Here is a 23,684-nt window from a genome sequence, read left to right as displayed (position 1 = left end):
TTTTGAACTTCCCTGGGCTACAAATTTTGCCTTGATCCTGCAGAGGATCTTCTGACTGACATGTCAGGGGCTTTTGTCAGGTTGATGAAAGTCATGTTCAGGTTGGAGTTTTGTTCCTGGCATTTCTTCTGGAGTTGGCAAGCTGTAAATAGCATGCATGTGGTCCCTCATCATTTCCAGAAGCCACAATGACTTTCAGGCAGGACTTCTTGATTGGTGTGATGCACAAGGTGATCCAGCAGAATTCTGGTGAGGATTTCATTAGCCATTGACAGCAAGGTGAAGTCCTGATGGCTGATTGTCTGTTGCCTTTCCACTTGTACAAGTGGAGGATGGATACATCCTTGTACTCCAGGGATATAGTTTCTTGAGTCCATATTCATTGGAAGAGGAAAGTCAGTTTCCAAGCCCGTGTGAGCCTCAGACTTTGTAGACATTGCTGATATAGCATCAGCTCTAGGTGTTTGCCATTTGACAGTATATAAGTTGCTTTCTCAGTTTAAGTCACAGTTTTGGGTCCACAATTGATATGTTTATTTCCTCATGGAGCAGTCATAAATTGCCCATCTTTATAGTATATTTTCTTTGTCTATGAGCAGTGTGATGCCACCAACACTCAGTGTCTGTCTTGGACTGAATCTCCTTAGCATTTTTGCTTAGCCATGAGTCTTGCAACCTGTGGAGTTTCCATTTTGCCAGTATTATTTTCATCAAACCAATCTTGATATCTACTTTTGGTGGGACAGTTGTTGTTGTTGTTGTTGTAGGGTTTAATGCCATTTTTCAGCACAAGATAGGCTCTACATGGCGGGCAGTATTAATGGTGGAGGAAACACCCGAGAAAACCCCCGAAAGAACCACCTACCCACATGAAGCTACTGGCAAGCTTTCTCACATACCCACACTGGCTGAGCCCAAGACTCAAACACATGCAGACAGAGGTGACATGGCAGTGATTGATAATAGTGAGTGCTTCAGACTACTCAGCCACTCTGGGCCCCTTTTGGTGGGACAGAGGGTATTTTATGCAGTTGAGTGCATAGAATCTCAGAAGGATGTCTTGTTTTTCTTTGACATCTGCAGAATTCGTATGAATTGTTACAAATAGGCTTCACAGTTCTTCAAGAAAGATCTATTTTAATTTGGAGGCATTGATCTTTTTGGATATTTCTTTTTCCATGTGATCATAAATGTGTTTGATTCTAGATATGGAGCTTGCAGACTATGAGCCTATGGTCAGTTAAGCATTTTTGCATTTCACATGGCCTTCATCACTCAGACATTCTGCCAATCTCTTTTGCTGGGGATGACACTGAGATTCTTCAGTAGGAGGAGTCTTTTGTTGTTGTTTCATTTGTCAAAACCAGTTTTGCTGATGAAGCCTGCCAGTGTCTGGTGATCTACCCCAACTCTAGCATCAAAGTTGCCAAAGTTATGAGCTTGTCTGCCATCACCACTTCTGTCATTAGGAAGTCCAGGTTTTTATAAAATTTGTCCTTGACCTCATCTGGGTTAGTCATATGGGTTGAAGAGCGCTGATGACAGATGTATTTTTTCCCTGTCAGTGGGAATCTCATTTGCATTAGCCCGTCTTTTATGTGTATTAAATTTGTATTGTGTGTTGGCTTTTCTCCATGATTATATGTTATGCGTCTCTATATTGTGTGATTGACTTTGGTCAGTAATTGTGTTCAGGGCCTACCTGACAAAAATCTTGTTATTTTGTAAACATATAGCTGATATTTCTCTATGACTTTAGATTAAATATTCATCATTATTACTGGAGGTAAACATGTTTACTTAAGTTTAAATTAAAACTTTGGTGTTTTCCATGGGAATTCCTGGTGTACCTCCTGTTTTAGATGTTCTTTACTATATTTTTGATAATAGACCTGACCTTGATTACAACTTAACATTATGAGAATGAATTTGATGGGACAATGACCCTCATCCTGGTTCTTTTTATTGTGTCTTAAGTTTTACCTCTTCGGTAGCCTAAGTGGCTAGAGCGTCTGACTCGGATGGAGGAGGTTGCAGGTACTAACCCTGTTGAGCCATACCAAAGACATAAAAATGGTAATAGCAGCTGCCTCACTTGGCACTCAAAATTAAGATGGTAGTATTAGGACTGGTTGGCCTGATGTCAGGATAATGTGACTGTGTTGGACATGATGCTACATGTCTGTGGCATGATGCTCCAGTGCTAGACATTAATATAATCTGCAGACATCATAGCAGTATGACTGAAAAATCATTCAAACTATTTTAAAAATCCAAATCACACACACACACACACACACACACACACACACATGACTGCATAAATTATATGGACTTATGTTTTTGTTGGAAATAGTCTTTTTTTTAATTGATGAGATCGGATGATCATTTGTGAATTAGAATTTTGTACAGGTAGAACAAACATTTAACAGGAATATGTACCCTGAATTATTACCATATTTACTCGCTTATAAGATGAATTCAACTGCAAACTGCACTGACTCAAATTTACTGTCATATTATGTACTGGCAGATCTCAGTTTGTGCAGTTTGTTAGGAGTGATTTGCAGAATAAACAACATAGACCATAATCTGCAGCACATTATGCTACAGCAGATCAGGATCTTTGTTGTTTGCAGTTTGATTCAACTTATAATTAAGTATGTATGGTATTCATAAAAATAATAGACTTTAGTGCAATATTGAATAATAGTAGCAAATGCTCAAGTTCACAAGTTGTCACATATAGTTTTGCACTGAGCATTTACATCAAAATTACTTTAATAAATCTGATAATTCACAAAAAGCTATTTCATTTTATGTAGATATTAGATAAGGAATTAATTAGAGACTGATGGGACCATGGAATACTTTTCATAACAAGAAGTATTTCAAACAATAGCATACTGTAGGAAATGAACTTATGTAACATCCACTTCTAACAGAGGATCTCAAATGGGTAATGATTTAATATTGGATGTATGAAACTAGTTGAATAAATGTCCAGCTTTTGCGAGCCTTGGCAAGCTAAAGCTGGACATTATTCAACGAGTTTCATACATTTATTATTAAATCATTACCCATCTGAGATTCTTTTTATCACATAGTTTTTATTTAAGTGGAAATTATTTAGATAGAAAGAAGAATGAATAATTTCATTCATTCTGACAGACAGTGCACCTTTCATTTGTTGTGCATAAAATACAGTCCCAAACAAAGTTGTACTAGTAAAAGTAGATTGTACTTTTTTACAAATTCAAATCAAAGAAAATGCTTCCAGCTGAATAAACAAAACACTTTATAATCACAAAATCTTTTTTCAGAACAGGAAGATCAATGCGATGTGATGCCACATTGTTTGATACGGTACACAGTAGGTCTAGAGTACATGTTTACCATAAAATGTCACTTTTAGAACTAAAAATTACATTGTTGCGATTTTCATGTGAAATATGATTACTGGATGCAGAAATTCCCATATCTACTGGAATGCATTTGTGAACGGATATTTGCAGTATTTGATTTGCAACAATAGACTGTACAGAAGACATAAACAAATTTCTTTTTGAGTCAGATTTGCATTCCATGTATACTGAGTAAATATGCTTTGGTTGGAGAAGTTCTGTCAGTTAGGATTATGTCCACATACTTCTGTAAACAGAGGTGAGTTATTTACTTCTGTAAGTTAGCATTTAATCCACGCTCGTATATAGGGTGGATTATATATCTATGTTACAGATATGCCACTCCCCTCCCCCCACCCTGCAACCTGCTATCAAATGAGCAATACCCTTAGTTTTACTTTTCTTATTGTTATTCTTGTTTTGCAGTTTTACACCATTTCTCTTATGATGATATAACATGACATAACAGACTACTGTGGGGGTAACGTGTCCATATTCAGACAGCCAAGATAATATTTCCTCAATTTTCTTTCACAAGTCGAGTTGAAAAATGGCTTCCAAAATGTTCATTCAAAACAAAATTTCCAGAAGGCAGGGTTAAAAAGCGTTTCCCACGAGCATAGCCAATCAGTAAGAGTAATTTCATGAGCTTATTTGGACCAATCAGAATCAGGTAAATTGATATCTTCACATGTTATAATATCAAAAATATTTCACTGCACACACTATAGACAAAGTATACCAACTATGTGATAATATAGTATAAGTAATTATATGACTTGTCAAATAATTTAAAGTGAGCATTTTTTTTCAGATGAAATGTCACCCTAATACAGCAACAAAAAAATCTTTTGCTTATTAACAAGATAACTTCTGGAGTATTATGTCAATGAATATTTCTGTTACTTTGTACTTCATATGTTATTAGTTTTGGTCATCTGGCCTGATTTGGGTTTAATGGCTAAGTAATGAAAAACCAAACCATTAACAGCTTTGAGTTTGGCAGAGTGATTGGGTTGCCTCTCTGATCCTAGACAATCATTCACTTACCATGTTGGTGTATATAGTATAACATTTAAGTATTTTCAGGAATGATTTAGACAATTTTTCAAGGCTTAGATAAATAGATGGTCCTCAAGTTCCAATGAAACCTTTTCTCTTAGGGTTAATAACCATGATTCAAATAGCAACTTGTTTATGTGAACAATTTCTGTGTGAATATTGTTAAAGTAATCTTTTGCATAAATGACAATATATTACTGACATCTATATCATTTTACAATATAGTTTTTATATAAGTCATTGGGTTAATGGAGGTGTTGTTATTATTGGTGATTCTAACATTATAGAATGTGCTTTAAAGGCAAGTTCATGTCATGTGTGTATAGTACATGTGCACTACGTTGTGAAATTTCCATTTGTAAATCAAGGCTATTACATGTACCAAGTTCTTGTCAACAACTATTTAGTTCAGAGTTGGCCAACAAAATAGTTGAATGGATGTCATGTCAGCATCATGTGTTCCTAGGAGGTCATCTGTATTGTTGAGATGTCATGCTTGCCCTAGTTGTTGATTGGCTCAATCATTATAAAAGACACACCATGACTGTCAAGATATTTCATGATAAAATGATTTAAATGTTTGTGAGTCTTTTCTAGTGATTCAGATTTGTTTAATTGACATGCATTAGGTGACTGTATCAGAGAATTAAATCATAGAATTGTCATTTTTCAGTTATAGCCAGTTCTATAGGATTCATGAGAGAAAATTTGATTTATTTTATAATTTGTTCATTGAAATTGCAGAGAGAAAAGAACAGTTATCCTAAAAAAAACCACTACATTGCTCGACTATTGTTAAGTTATTCAATGACTCTGATATTTAATTAATTGGATTATATGAGACATTCAAGGATGTGAGTGACATTTGGCTTTCACTGGATTACTTTGAAATAAATAACTTTCGGATAATAGAACAGTGATTCTTCATCGGTGTTAGCACATTAGAACCTTCATTTGGAATACTATTGGTTTGTTTTTGGAATACTGTGAAATTAATGGTGTGTTTAGGATAATAATCTAAGAATTAATGCAATTCTGTAAGATATTTTGAATTCTTTAACTTTGTTTGATTTTTTATTTTAGGGAAATAATATTATGGAAAATTGCTTCTTGTTGGGTTTCACTTTGATTTGTTACATAGTTTAAGCCCCTAGGACATTGGCACAAGATTTGTTACTACTGCTCCTCCTAAACTACTTGGAAGATTGCCATGAACATTACACACACACATTCATCCCAATGACTAGTTGGTCCTACATGAAAATTATGCCCATTGGACATCCTTTTTTAAAATAATCTTGTTATCACTACTCATCCTGAATGGATAGTAATATTGACATAGGGGTTTCACTTAAAAAATTTCCTTTGATGTCTGCTTCATCCTACAATATGGTCATCATATTGCTCATCTTGAAAATGTTGGTGTAACTACTCCTCCTAAATGGATTATTATATTGATATGGGGTTTTCATCAAAAAACATCTTATAATGTAGAAATGGCCATAAGTGAAAATGGTGCCAATATGACATATTGTATGGTCACCATGGTGGACATATTGAAATCTCATCGCTAATGAACTCGGTGGCTGGTCATATCCACATGAGGTTTTCACTTAAAGACTTCTTTTGATTTTAGTTGGTCCTAAATTCAAATGGATGCTGATCTGACATCCAGTATGGCCACAACGGTAACCCTCTTGAAAATCTTATCACTGTTTATCCCAAACAGATGGTCATATAAAGAAGACGTTTTCACTAAGAGTCTTCATTTTGATGATTTGTTGGTCCTATATAGAAATGGCACCCCAACAATATCTTGAATGGCCACATAGCAGCCATCTTATAAATCTTGGTTTATGCTACTTCTCCAGAATCCATGATCATGTTGAGATGAGGTTTTCAGTAAAAGACTTCTTATGATGTCTAGAATGAATATTGCCACTTGGACATACATGTACAGTAAAATTTTATATAATGTCTACTTGTCCTAAATTGAAGTTTGCTAATCAGACCTCCAGTATCATGGCGATAATGGTCGTCTTTTAAATCTTGTATTTGCTACTTCTCCAGAACTGATAGTCATAGCAATATAGTGTATTCATTAAACGTTTTCTTTTGAAAATGGTGACATTTAGATCTGCAATACAGCTATCATGGTAGCCATATTGTAAATTTTTTATTGTTGCTTTTGCTGAACAGACGGTAAAGTAGATAATGGGGTTTTCACTGAGAAAATTCCAATAATATCTAGTTGTTCCTAAATAAATCCATGGTGATCATTTTAAGAATCTTGTTGTCACTATACCTAATGTATCAACTTGTGGTTTTTAACGGAAACACTTTTCACTATATGTAGTTGAAATGAAAATGATATCAGTGTGACCTCCCAAAAGATTTCAACTCTTGTAACAGGTACTTCTAAATGGATGGCCCTACTGACATAAAAAACAGTAAATATCCAACTTTGCTTTTGCATTATTTTGTTATTTTGATATTAGAAGATGCCAATCAAACCTCCAAAATGTCTGCCATTATGGCCATCCTGAAAATCTTTATATGGCTACTTCTTCAGAATGGATGGTATTATTGATATGGGTTTTCACTAAAACACTATCATAGCAATATGTAGCTGGTTCTGTGTTCATTGACCACCAACATGGCACCTTAGTGGGCCTCTCAAAAAATGTTATCACTACTCCTCTCACACAAATGGTGACATTGACATAGGATTTTAGCTAAAACACTTCTTGCAGTATTTAATTGGCTCTGGATGAAATTGGAGCAGGTCTGAGCATCATGATAACTATACTTTTGTGAAGGTGTTTTGAACACCAGACCTATTTGAAATTGGGGTGAGGTAAATGTTCACGGCATGCATCTTTTTATTTCACTTCAGTGAGCTTATGAACACATTGAGTTGTCCATATACAAGTGAATTTGGACCAGATTTTGTTTTTAGTTCAGGGTTCCCACGCTACCGGAAATCGGGAAAAAGTTGGGAGAAATGATAATTTTTTTTTCCCGACCATGAAAAGTCCTTGAATTTTGCAAATATTGACGAAAGTCAGGAAAAACAAGGGAATTTTCCTCCACAATTTGACGCCTGAAACAATTATGTAATTGAGTCATAACTGAACTGATCATGAGTTACATTTATCGAGTTCTAACCAGAATATTATTAGGAGGTTGCAGTATGGATCATTTGGGTGCTTGCCATAAATATATATTTTTCTCTCAGAAATTGTGAGTATTAAAATCGTTGTCTTTAATCTGCTGAAAGATGAAAAAACTAATGCGTTGATGAAATTTGAGCTGCTACTAGCGATTTTGATTGCTAGTCACACGAGCACACATAATCTCACAGCTGTCATTTTCAAATATTGTAGAAAAAATATTAAATGAAAGTCATATACTGGTTGCAATAAAAATACAAAAATGAATGAGCACAAAATTCTCTATATTTATTCTGAGACCTACTTCCGGAGTTGTATCATGTGACTACCACGTTGACATGTGCTCTCTCACACAGGAAGGAAGCATACGAAGCAGGGAACCAGACTACGCTGCTTGATGAATCAGACTGGCCATGTTTCTTGTAGTTGTTCTCGAAATAAATATGTTGAGAATTATATGTTCTTTCTGGTTTTTACGAAAGGTATCAGACTTTCATTTAATATAATTGAAACTTTGTACAATCATTTAATATAATTGAAACTTTGTACAACAACATTAAAAAGGAGTTTGTTGTTGATATCACGTGACTATTGGACTTCGATGTTGTTGTTTGAGCTGTGAAGTCATTTGACTATAAACGCAAATGGCTGAGTTTTGTCTAGTCTGTCAGCGGATTAAAGACATAACGAATATAATACTTGCCATTTTTGAGAAAATAAATATTTTTCTTATCGATTTCAGGCAGGTATAAGTCGTTATAACTTAGTTTAAATTTGCTAGGCCCACTGGTAAGCTCTCTTAAGGTGGCGGCAGATTCCAAATTTTTTATTTGTAATTGCTCTGAACCCACACTCCATCCTAAATGTCCAAATATAAAGAATGGGATTGAAATATTGGGAGGAAACCCGGATTAGAAAAATGTCAAATCTATGAGCTGAACTTTGGTGCGAAAGTATTACACAGTGACATGTAGCTTGAAGCATTGGTTTCAGATCTTAAATAGAATGCAGGAGAAATGGGATATTGTTGTCCCTTTTATTATATATTAAGAAACAATAAGAGCCCATGCATCAATACAGGTTTTTGGAACTGGTTTATTGACCTACAAGAAGACAATGATTTTACAGAAATTTTGGCCCTCGTTTATGCAACAATATACAATTTTTAAGGTCTTTTGTCAAAATTTAAATCAACCCTTTTGTAAATGCCTTTAAATGATGGAATTTTTAACCAAATCATCTTTAATAAGGAGTTTAGGTTGGTTGAAGAATCTTGTTTGAGATTTTATTGGCACACATACATTCAGGGTTAAACTTTTTTTGTTACAAGATAAGATTCTAATACTTTGCATTTATTGGGTTTTTTTTCATACTGTGATAGGAAATGTTTACTTTGTATAACATGCACATATATTGCTCTAGAAATCTTTAGAATTAAAGGTTTGAAAGGAAACAATAATTTATGTTCATTATGTTGTTTCCATGTAGCAATATAATGCAGGTCAGCTAAGTAACGTTAGGATTTGAATTCTGTACATTGAAATGACTTTAAATGCCAGTTTATAGGAAAATAGTAAGATTTGTTTCATGTGACTCATTTTGTGGTTTTGTACATGATCATCTTATCTGACATAGATGTTCTGGAAAATCTTGAAAGAGAAACATCTTCAGATTTGAAAAAATTAATTTTATCCTGGAAAAGACCTGGAAATTTATATTTAGAAAAGTGGGAACCATGTTAGTTGCATTAAAAACAAGTTTATAGTGAGCACACTGACATTGAATTAAAGTCAGAGGCCTTTTTCTCCAAAGAAATATTTAATTTTAGATTTTACCAGGCTTAGTTAGTATATCATAAGGCAAGTTCAGTGATTTTTTTAAATCCATGATATCTGGTTCAAGGCCTAAGGTCAAGACTAAAAAAATTGTATTGCACTTACAGGTATTTTGTGAAAATGTAAACTCAAGACATAAAAGAAAATTTTTGTTACCAAATATTTGGTTTGTTGGATTTAGCTTGGCTGGGTGTTTTGAGCACAGTTTCTTAAGAATGTCAGATATAGTTTCAGCATAGTTTAAAATTAATAAAAGTACATGAAAAGATCCTATCTTGGATTCCTTGTAATTCTTTTCCACTAGTAGAGCACATGTTCCATCAAAAGACTCTTGCTGTAATTGTTGCATAAATTTCAGTAAAATTAGTAACCTTCATATCTCTTTCTTCTTCAGCTCTCAATCATGCTGAGCCGAACACATATAGAAGAAGCAAATAAACACCTGCATGCTCTTCACAACAGAGTGAACTCCCTTGAAAGGTCACTGAAAGAGCATCAACAGATTGTGGCAAGCAAAGATGAAACATTGAAAGCCCATATATCAGAACTGAAATCTAAGGATTTGGAACTGATACAGTGTAAAGAGAAGATTCATACTTTAGAAAAACAACAAAAGAAATTTGAAGATCTACTAAGGCAGAAAAATGCTGAAATAGATAGGCTGCAAAAATGTGATACTGCTGTTAAAAGTGTGAAAAAATTGGTACCAAATTTACAGCAACTCATGTTAGATATACAGGAGGCCTTACAGATTGATAGTGAATCCTTTGTGAATTCTGGTAGCTTTGAAAACACAGCAGAGAGTGAAATCATTAATGGACAGGATGGTGGGGACTATTCAGAGAAATCTCAAGTCTCAGAAATGGCAAAACAATTTGTACGAGATCATTATACCAAACATTTTTCAATATCAGAAGAAGATGAAGAGGAAGAGGAAGGGAAGAATGAAAGGCAAAATTCTGATTTAAATTATTCTGATTCAAAATCTCAACAAGTTGAATCTGTAATAGCAATGAGAAGAAAGGAATTTTACCTGTAGGTAACTGTATTCAGTCATCTAGATTTTTCTTCTTCATTTGATTCATTTTTATTTTTTGTTGGTTGTACAAGATGCATTACAGAAAAGGAGTGTGGGATGTTTCACAAACAGGGCACTAAAGTGTTCTTCAGTTTATGTTAATGAATTTCAGCTCAGATTTACATAGTCCTTTCCAGCAGAGATATCTGTCTTTGTCTATATTTATGCAACTTAATTTTATATGTAAAACATAATATTTGATTTGCATATACAATTTATGTCATGATTTGTCATATTTAACTTAAAGCAACAGTTTAACAGATTTACTCATTAGGACTAAACAAGTAACCTACATTTGTCTGGACTTTAATGAACATTAATACTGATACATGCTTATTAGCTCCAGGGGTACTCAGAAAGATATGAACCCAATTAATGTGCAGTATGTTAAAGTCTTGAGAATATTTTGGTTGAGCATCACATTTAAAAAGAAAGTTATTGGATGCTCATCAGTATACACCACTTCTCATAATCTACAGTTTACTTTGTTTAAATGCTTCAGAGAATTCTTTTTGCTTCTTTGGTGTTTGTCATGTCTGCATAATCTGACTTCAGTTATACAGCATTACAAGTGGGGACAGTTCATTAGAACTGAAAAATATGATCAGGGTTCCAGTATAACTATAAATGTTTGCAGATTATATATTATTTACACAGATTGTCCTTGTACAGGAATTGTTTGGCTGGTTGATCTTTGTAATTACCTGCTGCTGATAGCAGTTTGACTTTTCTTCAGAAGATAAAATAAACCCCTCCAACTCGGTGCACCACACAGTATGAGTAGTTTTGTTAGGTTTATCTTAACCATATTTTACACAGATAGATTGCTGAGCTCCACATTTAGTACCAGTTTTAGATCACATGTAACATATGTTACATAACCATTTTAACCCAACCAGCTGTATTACAACTTTTAGTAAATGAAATCAATTACAAGGCAATAAATTGAATTGGCTTAATATGGCTTGAGGGCAGGTATGCATTTGTGCAATTTTACATAAGCTGTAGATCCCTGTATATTTTCAAATGTATTGTGCTGATTGATCAAAGAATCTAGCAGCATTTTTTTAACTTGTGATATGTGTCAAATATTATTTGTAACTACTTAGCCTAATCAGTATACCTCACTATGCATTTTGTTAGATAACTGCTGAACATGTATCTTTGAGACAAATAAATTTAATATTGATGCTAATGAATGGGGACCATAAACTTTTTATATTGATACCAGGCTTTTGCTTGATAAAATAATGCTTTCCATATCTTATGTTTATTATTATATGTTATTATATTCCTGCATTTTGGTGGAACTTGAATTGTGACATTGTCTGTCCATCTTTGTCCCACTGCCCATCAATCTTTCTGTCAGTTAAACTGTTCATTTTCTGCACAATAACTTAAGCTCTTCATCATCTACACTTTCCACATTTTGTGGTTGGCTTGCACTTGGGCAAAAGAAAAACTCACTATGGCTGAAAGTGATAAATGGTTTTAGCATAACATTAGTTTTTTATCACATACCTGGACAGAACTAAAGGATAGCTCACACATAGGGTAAAGAAGTCTGTTGATTTGGGGGTGTCAAATGGTCCAAGTTCAGTGTCACTGATTGGAAGTAGAAAAATTGTTGCCACACAATAACATTAGTTCTACATCATAATCACTGATTATCTTTATGGATAGTTTGCACTTGGGGTAAGGAAGAAACCTATTGATTTGGGGGTTCAATGTCAAAATTATTGTGACAGAAAGAAGAGAAATAGTTTCCACACGGTAGTATGTGTTCTACATTACAGACCTGGACCAGATTTTGTGAATTTTTGCACTTGGGGTAAAGAAGAAGCTTATGGATTTCAGGTTCCGAAATGTCAAAGTCACTGTGGCTGAAGAATAATGGCCCTGCACAAAAATTTAACAACCATATACCTTCACTGAGGATAACTTGCACTTTGGGTCAGAAAGAAACCTATTGATTTTGGTTCCATAAGGTTAAAGATCATAGTGAAACTGATTGATAAAAAGACATATCTTTAATCCCAGATCATGTATCTTCATAAACATGGGGGGTGGGGGGTCTGCACTTCAGGTATGGAAGAGGCCTATTTATTTGGGGGTCAAAGGTCCTAATCATAAAAAAGGGTTTTGCAAAATAACTTTTGTTCTAGAATAAATTTGTCTACCAAACTTTGTGGATAGCTTGGACATAGGATGATTAAAAAACTTATAGATTCTCAAGTCTAGAGGTCTGAGTTCATGGCAAGATTAATAAGAAAATAATGGTGGAAGCACATAACTCTAGTTCAGGATTATATATATGACCAAAGCTCCAGGTCACTGAGACATATTGGTCAATAATCTCCATCAAACGGGTCCAGCAAGTGCCTCCATAGATGACTGTTAAACATAGGCTGGGTGTATAATGTAGCATTCACATTTTTCATGGTAAAAGTAATCTTATAGAAAAAGTAAAGTTTATTTTGTAAGTTATTGTTGCAGTTTTATATTTATTTACAAGAGACATCATACAATATGGATTATCTAGCAAAAGCAAATAAATATGATATAGAGGATATTTTTTTTCTTTTATAGACTTTTTATTTGGTTTACTTTGTATATATGAGGGAGATATTAATTTTACATAATTTATGTTGTTCTCTTTGCATGTATGAGGATATAGAGAATGGGATTTGTATAAAAGTTTGTTAGGCTTGTGCATTTTACCCCCAAATATACTAGTAACAAAGGAATGGGTCAATTCGTGGCCCAAAAAATCTTGGCATTGTATTACATGTACTTGCACCATTTTGCTTGATGGTTTCTTATCTTTTTTTGCCTAGCATTGAGGAGGTGACAGACATCTTCACTAGTACCAGATTGCTATAGGTCTGCACAGATTTGATGAGCCAATGTTTAAAATGTTATTATCAACATGGAACTTAGTCAAAAAATTGTATGTAAAAAAATTTAATTACTTAATTCTTCATTACATACTTAATTTTCAAGGAAATAAGTACTAGTACAGCCTTATATATTGGGAATAACAGTCATTGTGTCTTGTACCTGCAACATTTATACTACTTAGTATGAGGTATGTGTATGCAGGTGTCTAAGTAAATTTAGTATTTGTTATACATGCAGGAAAGTTTTTTTGGAACCATTTAATGATGTGTTTGAATAATAACTGAATGTGGGTTTGTCATCCAATATTTGTGGCCTAAGAGGCATTAGATGATACTACATAAGATGATTGCTTATGCAGTAAATTCGTAGTCATTTTGAGACAGATATTCTTAACAGTATAACAAAATAACAGTCCAGAGTAATTAACTCAATTTTGTTGAGAAATCAAGTAAAATTCAAACAGAAAACAGCTGCTCTACTGAAAATTTTTAGGATGACTCACAGTTTTACAAAGGAATAAATATAATTAAACAGATTAACATACACCTGTAAATAAATTTTAAAAATTCTGGGCAAGGGTAATTCAAATGTTTTCAAAAGTTGGATTTGCCTGAATATTTTAAACAACATCCCATATGGCCACCATTTTAACATACATGACACATATCAAACATGACTAAAGGATCATAAATATAATTATCTTTGTAATACAACTGTTTTGTATAAAAAAAAATTGAATTATTTTGTCATGAACAATGAAAAAATTCTGTGAATATTACTAAATCTGTAACATGATTACTTGGGGAATTTCAATACAGTTTGCACTGATGGAAACCACCAAAGTACCAGTACAGTGAAGAATATCATGATAGATACCACCGAACAAAATGCAGTTAACAGTTTACCACACACCTCTGATATACATGCATCTGCTAATTTCAAGTGCAGTTGGACCTGTACAAAGTGGTCATCCTAGATACTAACCAAAAATGGCCTTTATTGACAAGTAGTCTTTACAGAGACATCTTTTGCTTGGGCATCCCAAAAGATGAAGAAGAACAATGATTAGCAAGAGACAACTGTGAAGGATTCAAGTAAAGATGTTTTCTTTATTGTATTTTACATAACTAATAAAATCTACACTGGAATCTGAAAATTTAAAATATAAAGGCAGCATACACTTATGTGAACCTGACCATCACACACAGAAACAATGTTCATTCATTGTGACTACAGGGTGACCACATTGAGCAGGTGATTCTGATATACAGAGGACAGCTATATCCCGGTGGCAGTAAATAATGTTATCTCGTGATTCTGACCATTACAAGCAGGTGACAGCTAGTACAAGTTTTACAGTATTGGATCATTTTGTGCAGATACATTGTATTTTTGTGTGTTTTACTTGTTCATTTGAGGTTTTATCTTAGTTTGAGTGTTTGTATGTACATTTCTGTGCATAGTCAATAAATAAGTGTATTTGTAAAACTGTTTGGATCTAGGCATCATATTAAAAAACAATGAGGAGGTGGGGAGAAGTCTTTTTTAAAATTTTATTTAAGAATGTGATTTAATATGAAAAAATAGGTCACTTGTAGACCTTCCCATTCTGGTTTTAAAGGATGCAGCTTCATTAGTGTCACATGACTTTTGCAATCATGTTAATGATATACCCCAGTGTTTGGTACCATAGAAACATTATTTGTACACAGTTACTGTAAATGTAATTTATTTGCACAAGTAATGAAGTTAACAGCATGTTGCGGAGACTCATTTGGTTAAATATGTACCATAAAGTTCATTGTTGTTATTATTTGGATATTTTCCTCTATTATTATCTAATTAGATATTATTTTAACCAGAGGCAGATTTTCATGGACGGTTTGTCATTTCTCCAGTTGTTTGTTCAGAATATTGAATTATTTAACTGATTTAATAAAAATGTCTGCAAAATAAGATTTTCAGTAAAAAAAAGAATTCATCTTGCTTTCATACTCTCGTATTTGTCACACTTTTCATTTGCTAGTTCCTTTACGATTTTGTGAAAATATTGCATAATTAGATATAGAAGTGAATGTATAGTTAAGTACTTAAATTATAAATTAAACAATTAAGGAATTCAATAAATATCTAAAAATTTCAATCTCTTAAGAATAAATTTATGATATTGCAAGAATAATCTTACTGAATAAGGAAATAATTAAATGAATAGTCATTTTTATCATGCCTGAATTTTGATGTTTCAGGCAGTTAAATTTGAATGATACCTTTTACCAGATGGCAAAGTATTGATAACGATGAAATTACAAATCAGGTGAGGGTGGGAAAGAAATGCAGAATACAAAAACACATGTGACACCAACATCCATAATTTATTTTGTATTTTCTATCAAATTTACCTGTTAATTATAAAGATCATGATTTACTTTAATTAAAACATGAAAGCAAAATGGTGTTTCTTGGGAATAAATTAAAATCAAATCACAAAAAGATATTTCAAATAAGAATTTTGTCAAAAAGTCATCTTAAAAATGGCTGTTTTTAATTTTCAAGAAAGTAGGAAAGTAATCCCAATGCTCACAGGGAAGTTTGATTGTATATCAGTGGGTTGAGAGAAAAAATGAGACCACTGTGTATTTGAAATGGGTGATTTTCCAATAACTCTGGCATTCAAGTCCCTTTTTTAATGGATATGTTGTCAGATTAAGAATTCCTCAATAAGTTCATATTTAAAAGTTTATCATAAATTTCCAAGTTTTATTTAAATTAACAGAACATTTCAGTCATTGCTAAATTTTCATGTAACATTACGTTTTTAAATACTGGGCAAAAAAACTGAATAAAATAATAATGTTTGTTAATTCTGTTCTATTGTTACTGTTTACTCTAGTGTTTGAGAGTAATTATTCTACAGCAATAAAGTTTATTCATAGTAATGAAAGTAATATGGAAGTGTTTCTGGTGGCATTATTTATTTTTAGGCAGTCTTTTTGTGTCAGGTGTTTATATAATCAGTACCCATAATAAGTACCATAATGGCAAATGTATATAGTGACACATGGTGACCAGTGGTACATAAATATGGCAGACTACTACACCAGAAAAGCCTGTACAGTGTATTGATAAGTTCACAAGTTTGCAGGACATTTGGGAAAGAATATAACCTTACTCTTCCCTTTATTGTGCTTTGGCATAATTGTGAACACAGTATGGAGGCTTCTTTGTAAATACAGCTCATTTATTATGCAGAGTTGATGGAGAAATGTTTGAAGATTTATTGACTTGTTATGACAGAAAGCTGTGTATCTAAATAAATATCCTGATGAAACACAAGGTCAATATTTGCTTGTTTTCATGCATACTTTTAAACTCTATGGTCATAAATTAAGTAACAGGAAGAACCACAACCAACAAGTTTTGTGAAACTTAACAAATAATTATCAAAGTTATACACTGAAAATGTAAGAGGAAGTCACAGTATTTTGAATTAAATTCAAAATAATCCTAAAAGGTTATGCTCAAGTCCAAAAGAATCAAATATTCTGAATGAATTTCAGATCCTTGAACCGCTCCGGTGGCCTAGTGGTTAGAGTTTCTGCCTCGGATGCAGGAGGTCATGGGTTCAATCCCCGGCCGAATCATACCAAAGACTTACAGAAATGGTACTAACAGCTGCCTCGCTTGGTGCTCAGCATTAAGAGGTTAGTGTTAGGACTGGTTAGCCTGGTGTCAGGATAATGTGTCTGGGTGGGACATCATGCTACATGTCTGCAGCATGATGCCCCAGTGCTAGACATCACTATAAACTGCCACATTGCAGACATCGTAGCGATATGACTGAAAAATTGTTGAAGTTACATTAAAAATCCAAATCACATCACATCAGATCCTTGAATGTACTGGTCTGCAAACTGGCCTGATGATTCAAAATGGCATTGTCCAGAACTCCATTGAATAAATTCATAATAGTCCCAGAATAATATTTTATTCCAGTGAGCACTTTGTTATTCCAGTGAGTGATCTAAATAAATGTTTCCTCTCAGATAATAACTAAACACAACATTAACTACAGCTGCAGATTGATGTTATAACAAGAACATAGGAAATGACAATGACAAAAAAATTGTCTAGCTCTACCTGCTTATATATAGGCAGAGTCCTAAAATGCAGATTTCTCCTACTCACTGTGTGGCATTTTGCAAATAGCCCATATTGTAAAAGAACCCACCTGACTGACCCATCTATTGGGAAATAAATTCTTTGAAGAACACACCTGACTGACCTATCCAATGGGAAATTAGCCCAAACTTGTAAACAGGTTTTATGATTAGAAGATTCACAGCACCTATTTATAGATCCAATGCAATCTGCAGGCACTCTTGATGTCTTAAAATAGAGTCTAAAACTGTATAAAAAAATAGCTATGTAAAATCTTTCTAGATAATACAGTTTATGATCATGAATAAAAATTACAATATAGATACAGCCATGTACCAAATGTTACAACAATTTAGATATACGTAATACACATATTTCAGTTTCAGGTCTTTTATGCCCCCCATGATGAAGGAATCTAGCATTTAGGCTGCCTATGGGTGTGAGAGTGCATGGGTATGTGAGTTCTACCATGCCTCTTGGTGAAGCATGGGGTCAAGAAATTTACTAGGGACATATCATGATGGTCAAAAATCTGTTCCCATCACTTCATTTTCATAATTCCTAACTTAATTCACTTCATATTTTGATTATCATCAAATGCACTCTCTCAATACCACTCATGCCCCTCATTTCAAACCCTGGGTGGGGCAGTGGGGTTAATAATTGTAGTGGGAACATATTTTGATTTGAGTTCTTGGTTAAAACTTGTTTCCAGTACATATAGCTCAGTAGTTCCTTGTCTGATTTTCTCTATACATGTATTTAGAATACAGTATTATCACATACATCCCTTCTCTTCATAGCACATCTGCCCTTGGGTGGGGCCATTTGGTCAAGAATTATGATGGGGACATATCTTGGTTAAGATTTCATCACTTCTTCTTCCATAACCCCTTTTTCAGTTCACTTAATGTTTTTAAAATATAACATCATCTTACAGAGCATCCTCTCAGTATCACTGGGATCTGGGTTCTGCCCTTCAGTGTTGTCATGGGGTCAAGAATTAGACTGGAGACAAATTTTGGCTTAAGTTTTTGGTTAAAGATTTTTACAGCACTTGTCATTCAGGAGTCTTACCAAATTTGCTGTTTAAACTTTTTCATTAGCTTATATTTCCAAAACCTCTTGATGGATTTTCTTTATATTTGGAACAAATCATTATGAAACCAAGACAATTCATTCTGTAACACTCTTGCTTGTTCCTTTGACCTTGGTATCAAAGCCACATTTTCCACCAATGCTTTTACTGTGGGCTTGACATATGGGCACTGTATTTCAAATATTTTAATAGCTCCTTATCCAACCCACTTTATATTAATATTTCTTTTTATGATCCACTGTTTCCCATCTTCTTAAACTACTCCACTATTGCACTCAGGGTGGGTTATGTGGTTTGGTATTTATTGTTGAATTATATTCATTAATTTACTTCAACAAATTTCTCAGTTTCCTAAAACCCATTTGGCTGTCACTGAGAATAAAAGGAAGGACTTTCTTGACTCTAGTAGCAATTGATACTGAAGCAATCTTGTAATAAACATTAAGTAGTGAAATTTCTTAAATTTCTAATGAATTTTCTGTCTTTATTTTCTTTTGGAATGCAAATAATGATTCCCCAAGAATGAACTTCTGAAAAATGTTGCAAATCATATCCAGCATTTTGAGACCAAAAAGCCATTAAAATCTTTCCAAAAGAATTTGTAGAATTCAATACTTATCCACTGGACCAGGGCTAGTTTAATTTTTCATTGTTTCGGTGCTAAACCTTGATTCCAAAAAAGTTAAATTACCTTCACATAAGCATCTTTCAAAATCTGAAAGTTTTATTTATCATGATTTAAAAAGTGGTTATGAGTTTGTAAATTGTAGTTGTTTTCTGTTAATTTTTCATAAAAATCTTTCTGGTGATTTAATATCTGTTTCTGACCTATTACCCTTGTTCCATCTTCCATAATTAACATTTTTATTGTTTTGTCTAATTTCTCTTTTCAAGGTTAAGAAAATGGTTTTCTTTGAGTATTTTTTTCGCCAGATTCATACCACCTTGCTTTCGATCTTAGCATTACACATTCCACCTATTTTTTTCTCATTTCTAAATATCTATTTTTGTTCAGTTCTTTCATAATAGTGGGTTATTAACTAAGTTCTATATTTCAGCTGCAATTTTCCTGAAATTTTGTTTCTCCTGTTTTGCCTTCGCTTGTGAATAACTGATTCTGATCTAAGGATTTTTAAAAAACAATTGATCATTACAAGTTAATTTCACCTGAAGTGGGTTTATCTTATTGCCTTTACAATAGTATTCTTCTACTGTGTTGGATACACATCTTTTTACCAACTGAATTTATTTCATTTTGCTTTAATAGTTTTGAATAGAATTTCCAGTACCCAGGACCTCTTGGTAATGCAGATATGGATAATTTTAGTGTTATTTCTGAATGATCTGTATAGCCAGAAGTAATAGATGAGTTAGTATAATTTGAAAACATGTCATGAGAGATTAAAAAATAGTCCAGCCTACTCTGTTTCAGTGTTTGCATATTGCCAGTAAATATTCAACTTTCAGGACTGACTGCTGTCCAGAGATCCACTAAATCAATTTTTTATGTCATGGACTGCTGCTCACATTCTGTAAACTTGCACCTAGAATTATCCATGATTGCCTGCTGATATGGTGATGACTATTTGCAGAGCACTGATAGCACTTCTTTTGCTTGCGGATAATCACACACACACACACACACACACATGCATACAAAAATGTTATTTAATTAGGTAAGAACACAGTACCATGTCAACTACGCTCTTCATTTATAGTTGGTTGGTTGGTTTAATGCCATTTTTCAGCACATGATAAACTTTACAATGTTTCCATTATATTTGTAATTTGTAGTAATATGAAATGCTGTATGAGATCTTGTAGATAAATTGGCCTGCAATCTGAATAATCAGTAACAAATCCGCAGACTTGTGTAAAATGAGTGTTAAGTCGATGCCCGCCCAAATAACCTCAAATTACTCATCATAGGGTACTGTGCCAACTTGCATGCTTCCATTCACAGCATCAAAACCAACAATTGTAAACGTGTTGTAATGGTTGTATATCTCGGCTATGGTTTTGCTCCTCTAGACATATAAAGAGTGTACTTTTAAGTACTTCTGTATATACTTGTCACATCAATAGAGTTTATACCACGGTTTCAGAGACGTGTCAGTAGCATGATAATTGCAGTTTGTACTTGCAGTTTGTACTTGGTTACCGATCTAGGTTAAAGAATTCTAACCCACGTGACAGGGGCACCTCATGGTAACTTTGCTTGGTGGGCTTGTATGCACTTGCGCATGATGTGAGGACAAAGTCATTGGGGGGTTTAAGTCTTCAACAGTAACAAAAGTCTCAAACCGCTATTATCATTCTACCCAAGTAACATAATAGCAACAGGTTATGCATTACTGATACATATAAAGGGCATTACAAAACTAATGAAACAATAAATGCACGAACCAGGCAACCATGGGGCATGATGTTAAATCACCTTGTAACTGCTGGCATGGGAATAATGGATTACTAAATCATTCAAGTTCAACCATTCCATGTTATCCTATTTGAAAATCCATGACAATATTGCAAGAAAATTTTCTTATATATGGTGTAAGATGATGTATCCACATCATCAAGATGGTATGATTTTGTTTTTTATGCCATGTTCACAGGTCTGTCACACTATCACAGTACTAATGACCTCCTAATCTACTTAATGCAAATGTTCAGATGCAAGTTGTCAGGGTTTAATTCTTTAAATAAATATAAGCAATATTTAAAAGGTATTCAGAATATTAGTATACTTCCAACAAGGTTCTTTTTTAGTGAACAGTACATCAGTACATTGCTTCAAAGTGTTTCTCATGCACCTCTACACACTGTTTGATTATCAAATAATTAATCATCACTTTGTATTTGCTTTATGATATATTGTGCTTACACTGAGAAATGCACTTCCAGCTACATGGTGGCTTCAAATCATCTGCCCCTCAACAACCAACATGGTACACGAAAACATTTGTGTATTACATCACATTATTTTTTGTTGATTAGTCTGGTTCCTGGAGTGGTGTAAAACAGTTTTGTTTCTGAAACAAGGAGTCTAAGAAGCCGGGAACCAGACTAACTGTTGATATACTACCAAACAAGATTTCTTTTTATAAAATAAAAAAAACGCAACATTTCATGAGAAACTTGTCTACCTCAAAACTGAATTTTTGAATTGTTCAGTTAATAAAATATTGATGCCATGATTTCATTGCAAGTAACAGTGAAACTTCTTATCATCCTTGAGAATATCTCTGTATGTGAATTCAGGAATTCTCTGAAACTTGTTTTCCCCACAATGGCTCGTATCTGTGAAACAAAGCTCTTTATTTTACGAAGTACTCATTATGCTTGGTTGCCTTGCTATCTTTAATCAGTTATGACTGAGTAGGTTCATTTAAGATAGTTTAATTAGATTATGTTCACAATAACATTTATAAGTGTTCAATTGATCAAATGAAATTAGTTACCGAACATACAACCGAAGCCGCTGGTTCTTAAGCATGTAGGATTTGTATGCCTTTAAATTTTTTGTTTATTCCACCTCCTTTATTTGATTCAAAAGACATAATTAATGTGATAATAGAAAAGGTGGGTACTTTTTATTTAGTGCAACAATACAACTAATGTTTCCGCTAGTCCGATATCAAAACACGGCTGGCACTTAATTAGGTTCTCAGAGAAATGCTTGTGGACAGAGCTGTTACGATAGATTGACACATTTTACGTTTAATTACAACAGGACACATTGCATTTATGATGATTACACTTAAAAGGAACTAAAACACAGAACTAGACCACAAATTTCAATTGATACCAAAAAATTATTTAATTGGTATTTAATTATCAAAATACTGCCTCCACTAGGTGTAAGTGACATATTCATTGATCAAAATTTCCTTGAGTATCATTAATTATGGTGTACTAAAAATATTGTTTGGAAAGAAAATGCAACAAATTTTATGAATTCTTTTTAAAGTTGATATTTCATAATGTTGATTAAAATTACCAAGTCCTCAATTGTTTTTGACGATAAAACGAGCAATATGTCAGTTTCCTTTGCCAATTTTGACCACGATTTTCTTCAAGAAATAGGAATAAATATTCGGTATTTTATAGTTTTAAAAATGGGATCCATGCCTGATCCCATGTTACAAGAGGGGTAGCGAGTTATTAGGGCATGAGTAATCAAGGAAGTGGTGTAAATATAAAACTATCCCAACAGCTGAATTGTGTTAAACAATTAGTTGTTTCTTGTTTTTCTGATCCAAACTTAATTATGTTCTCTTGAGTCAGGTTAAAAAAAAGTAAAAATCCATATTTCATCACCCATGACAATCTCATTAAAATGTTTCAGGTCACTCATTTGATAATTCAAACCCGAGTCCTGTTTTTGATCAGTCATCATCAAATGTGGAACTCTTTTGCACAAACCTTTTCAAGCTTCAAAGTGATTTGTCATTATATTTAAAAAAAGGTGACAAATTAATACCCATAGTAACAGAAATATCTTTCACTGTGTATTAAGCATCTTCATCAATCATTCCCTTCACAGCAGCAGCTTCTGGTTCACCAATCACAGACAAAAGTCTTCCAGCACATGGTCATTTTCTATTGAAAATGTTTTGAAAATGAAGAAACCACCTTAAAACTATAGGATACAACTGAGAATTACATCCATAAACATTATCCAAGTCACCCTGAAATCAGTTGGCGTACCCTCAGAGTGCCTAAATTGTACAGCATGTTCTTTGCTCAGTTGCATAATTATATTCCTTATAAAATTTTATGTCAGTGTCATTTAGTTATGCATATATCTGTAGGTGTCCTGCATGATGCATGTGTAAATTTACTAACAGGTTCAAATAAAAAAGGGGCCCCGAGTGGCCGAGTGGTCTAAAGCGCTCTTCGTTACGGATCACTGCCATCTCACCTCTGTCTGCGGCGGTTCGAGTCTAAGATTCAGCCAATGTGGGCATGTGA

At 33.7% G+C, this 23,684-nt stretch overlaps 1 protein-coding gene across 8 annotated transcripts in view; it reads left to right on the top strand.

Annotated features, from left to right (window-relative positions):
- LOC149807395 (uncharacterized) overlaps nt 1-23,684 on the top strand; it is a 100,121-nt gene that overhangs the window by 6,934 nt on the left and 69,503 nt on the right. For 6 of the 8 annotated variants that reach the window (XM_089966257.1, XM_089966240.1, XM_089966242.1 and 3 more), the window contains one exon: nt 9,869-10,509. In XM_089966257.1, coding sequence (XP_089822383.1) covers nt 9,878-10,509 — 632 coding nt within the window. In that variant the 5' untranslated portion in view covers nt 9,869-9,877. Of the gene's footprint in view, nt 1-9,868; nt 20,132-23,684 lie in introns of those variants that run through there. The other 2 variants (XM_089966264.1, XM_089966271.1) reach the window with 2 other exon arrangements.

This window comes from Sinohyriopsis cumingii, chromosome 1, assembly GCF_028554795.1.
Source record: "Sinohyriopsis cumingii isolate HCF-2022 chromosome 1, ASM2855479v2, whole genome shotgun sequence".
Taxonomy (NCBI): Eukaryota; Metazoa; Mollusca; class Bivalvia; order Unionida; family Unionidae; genus Sinohyriopsis; species Sinohyriopsis cumingii.
This window is presented reverse-complemented; position numbering and strand designations above follow the sequence as displayed.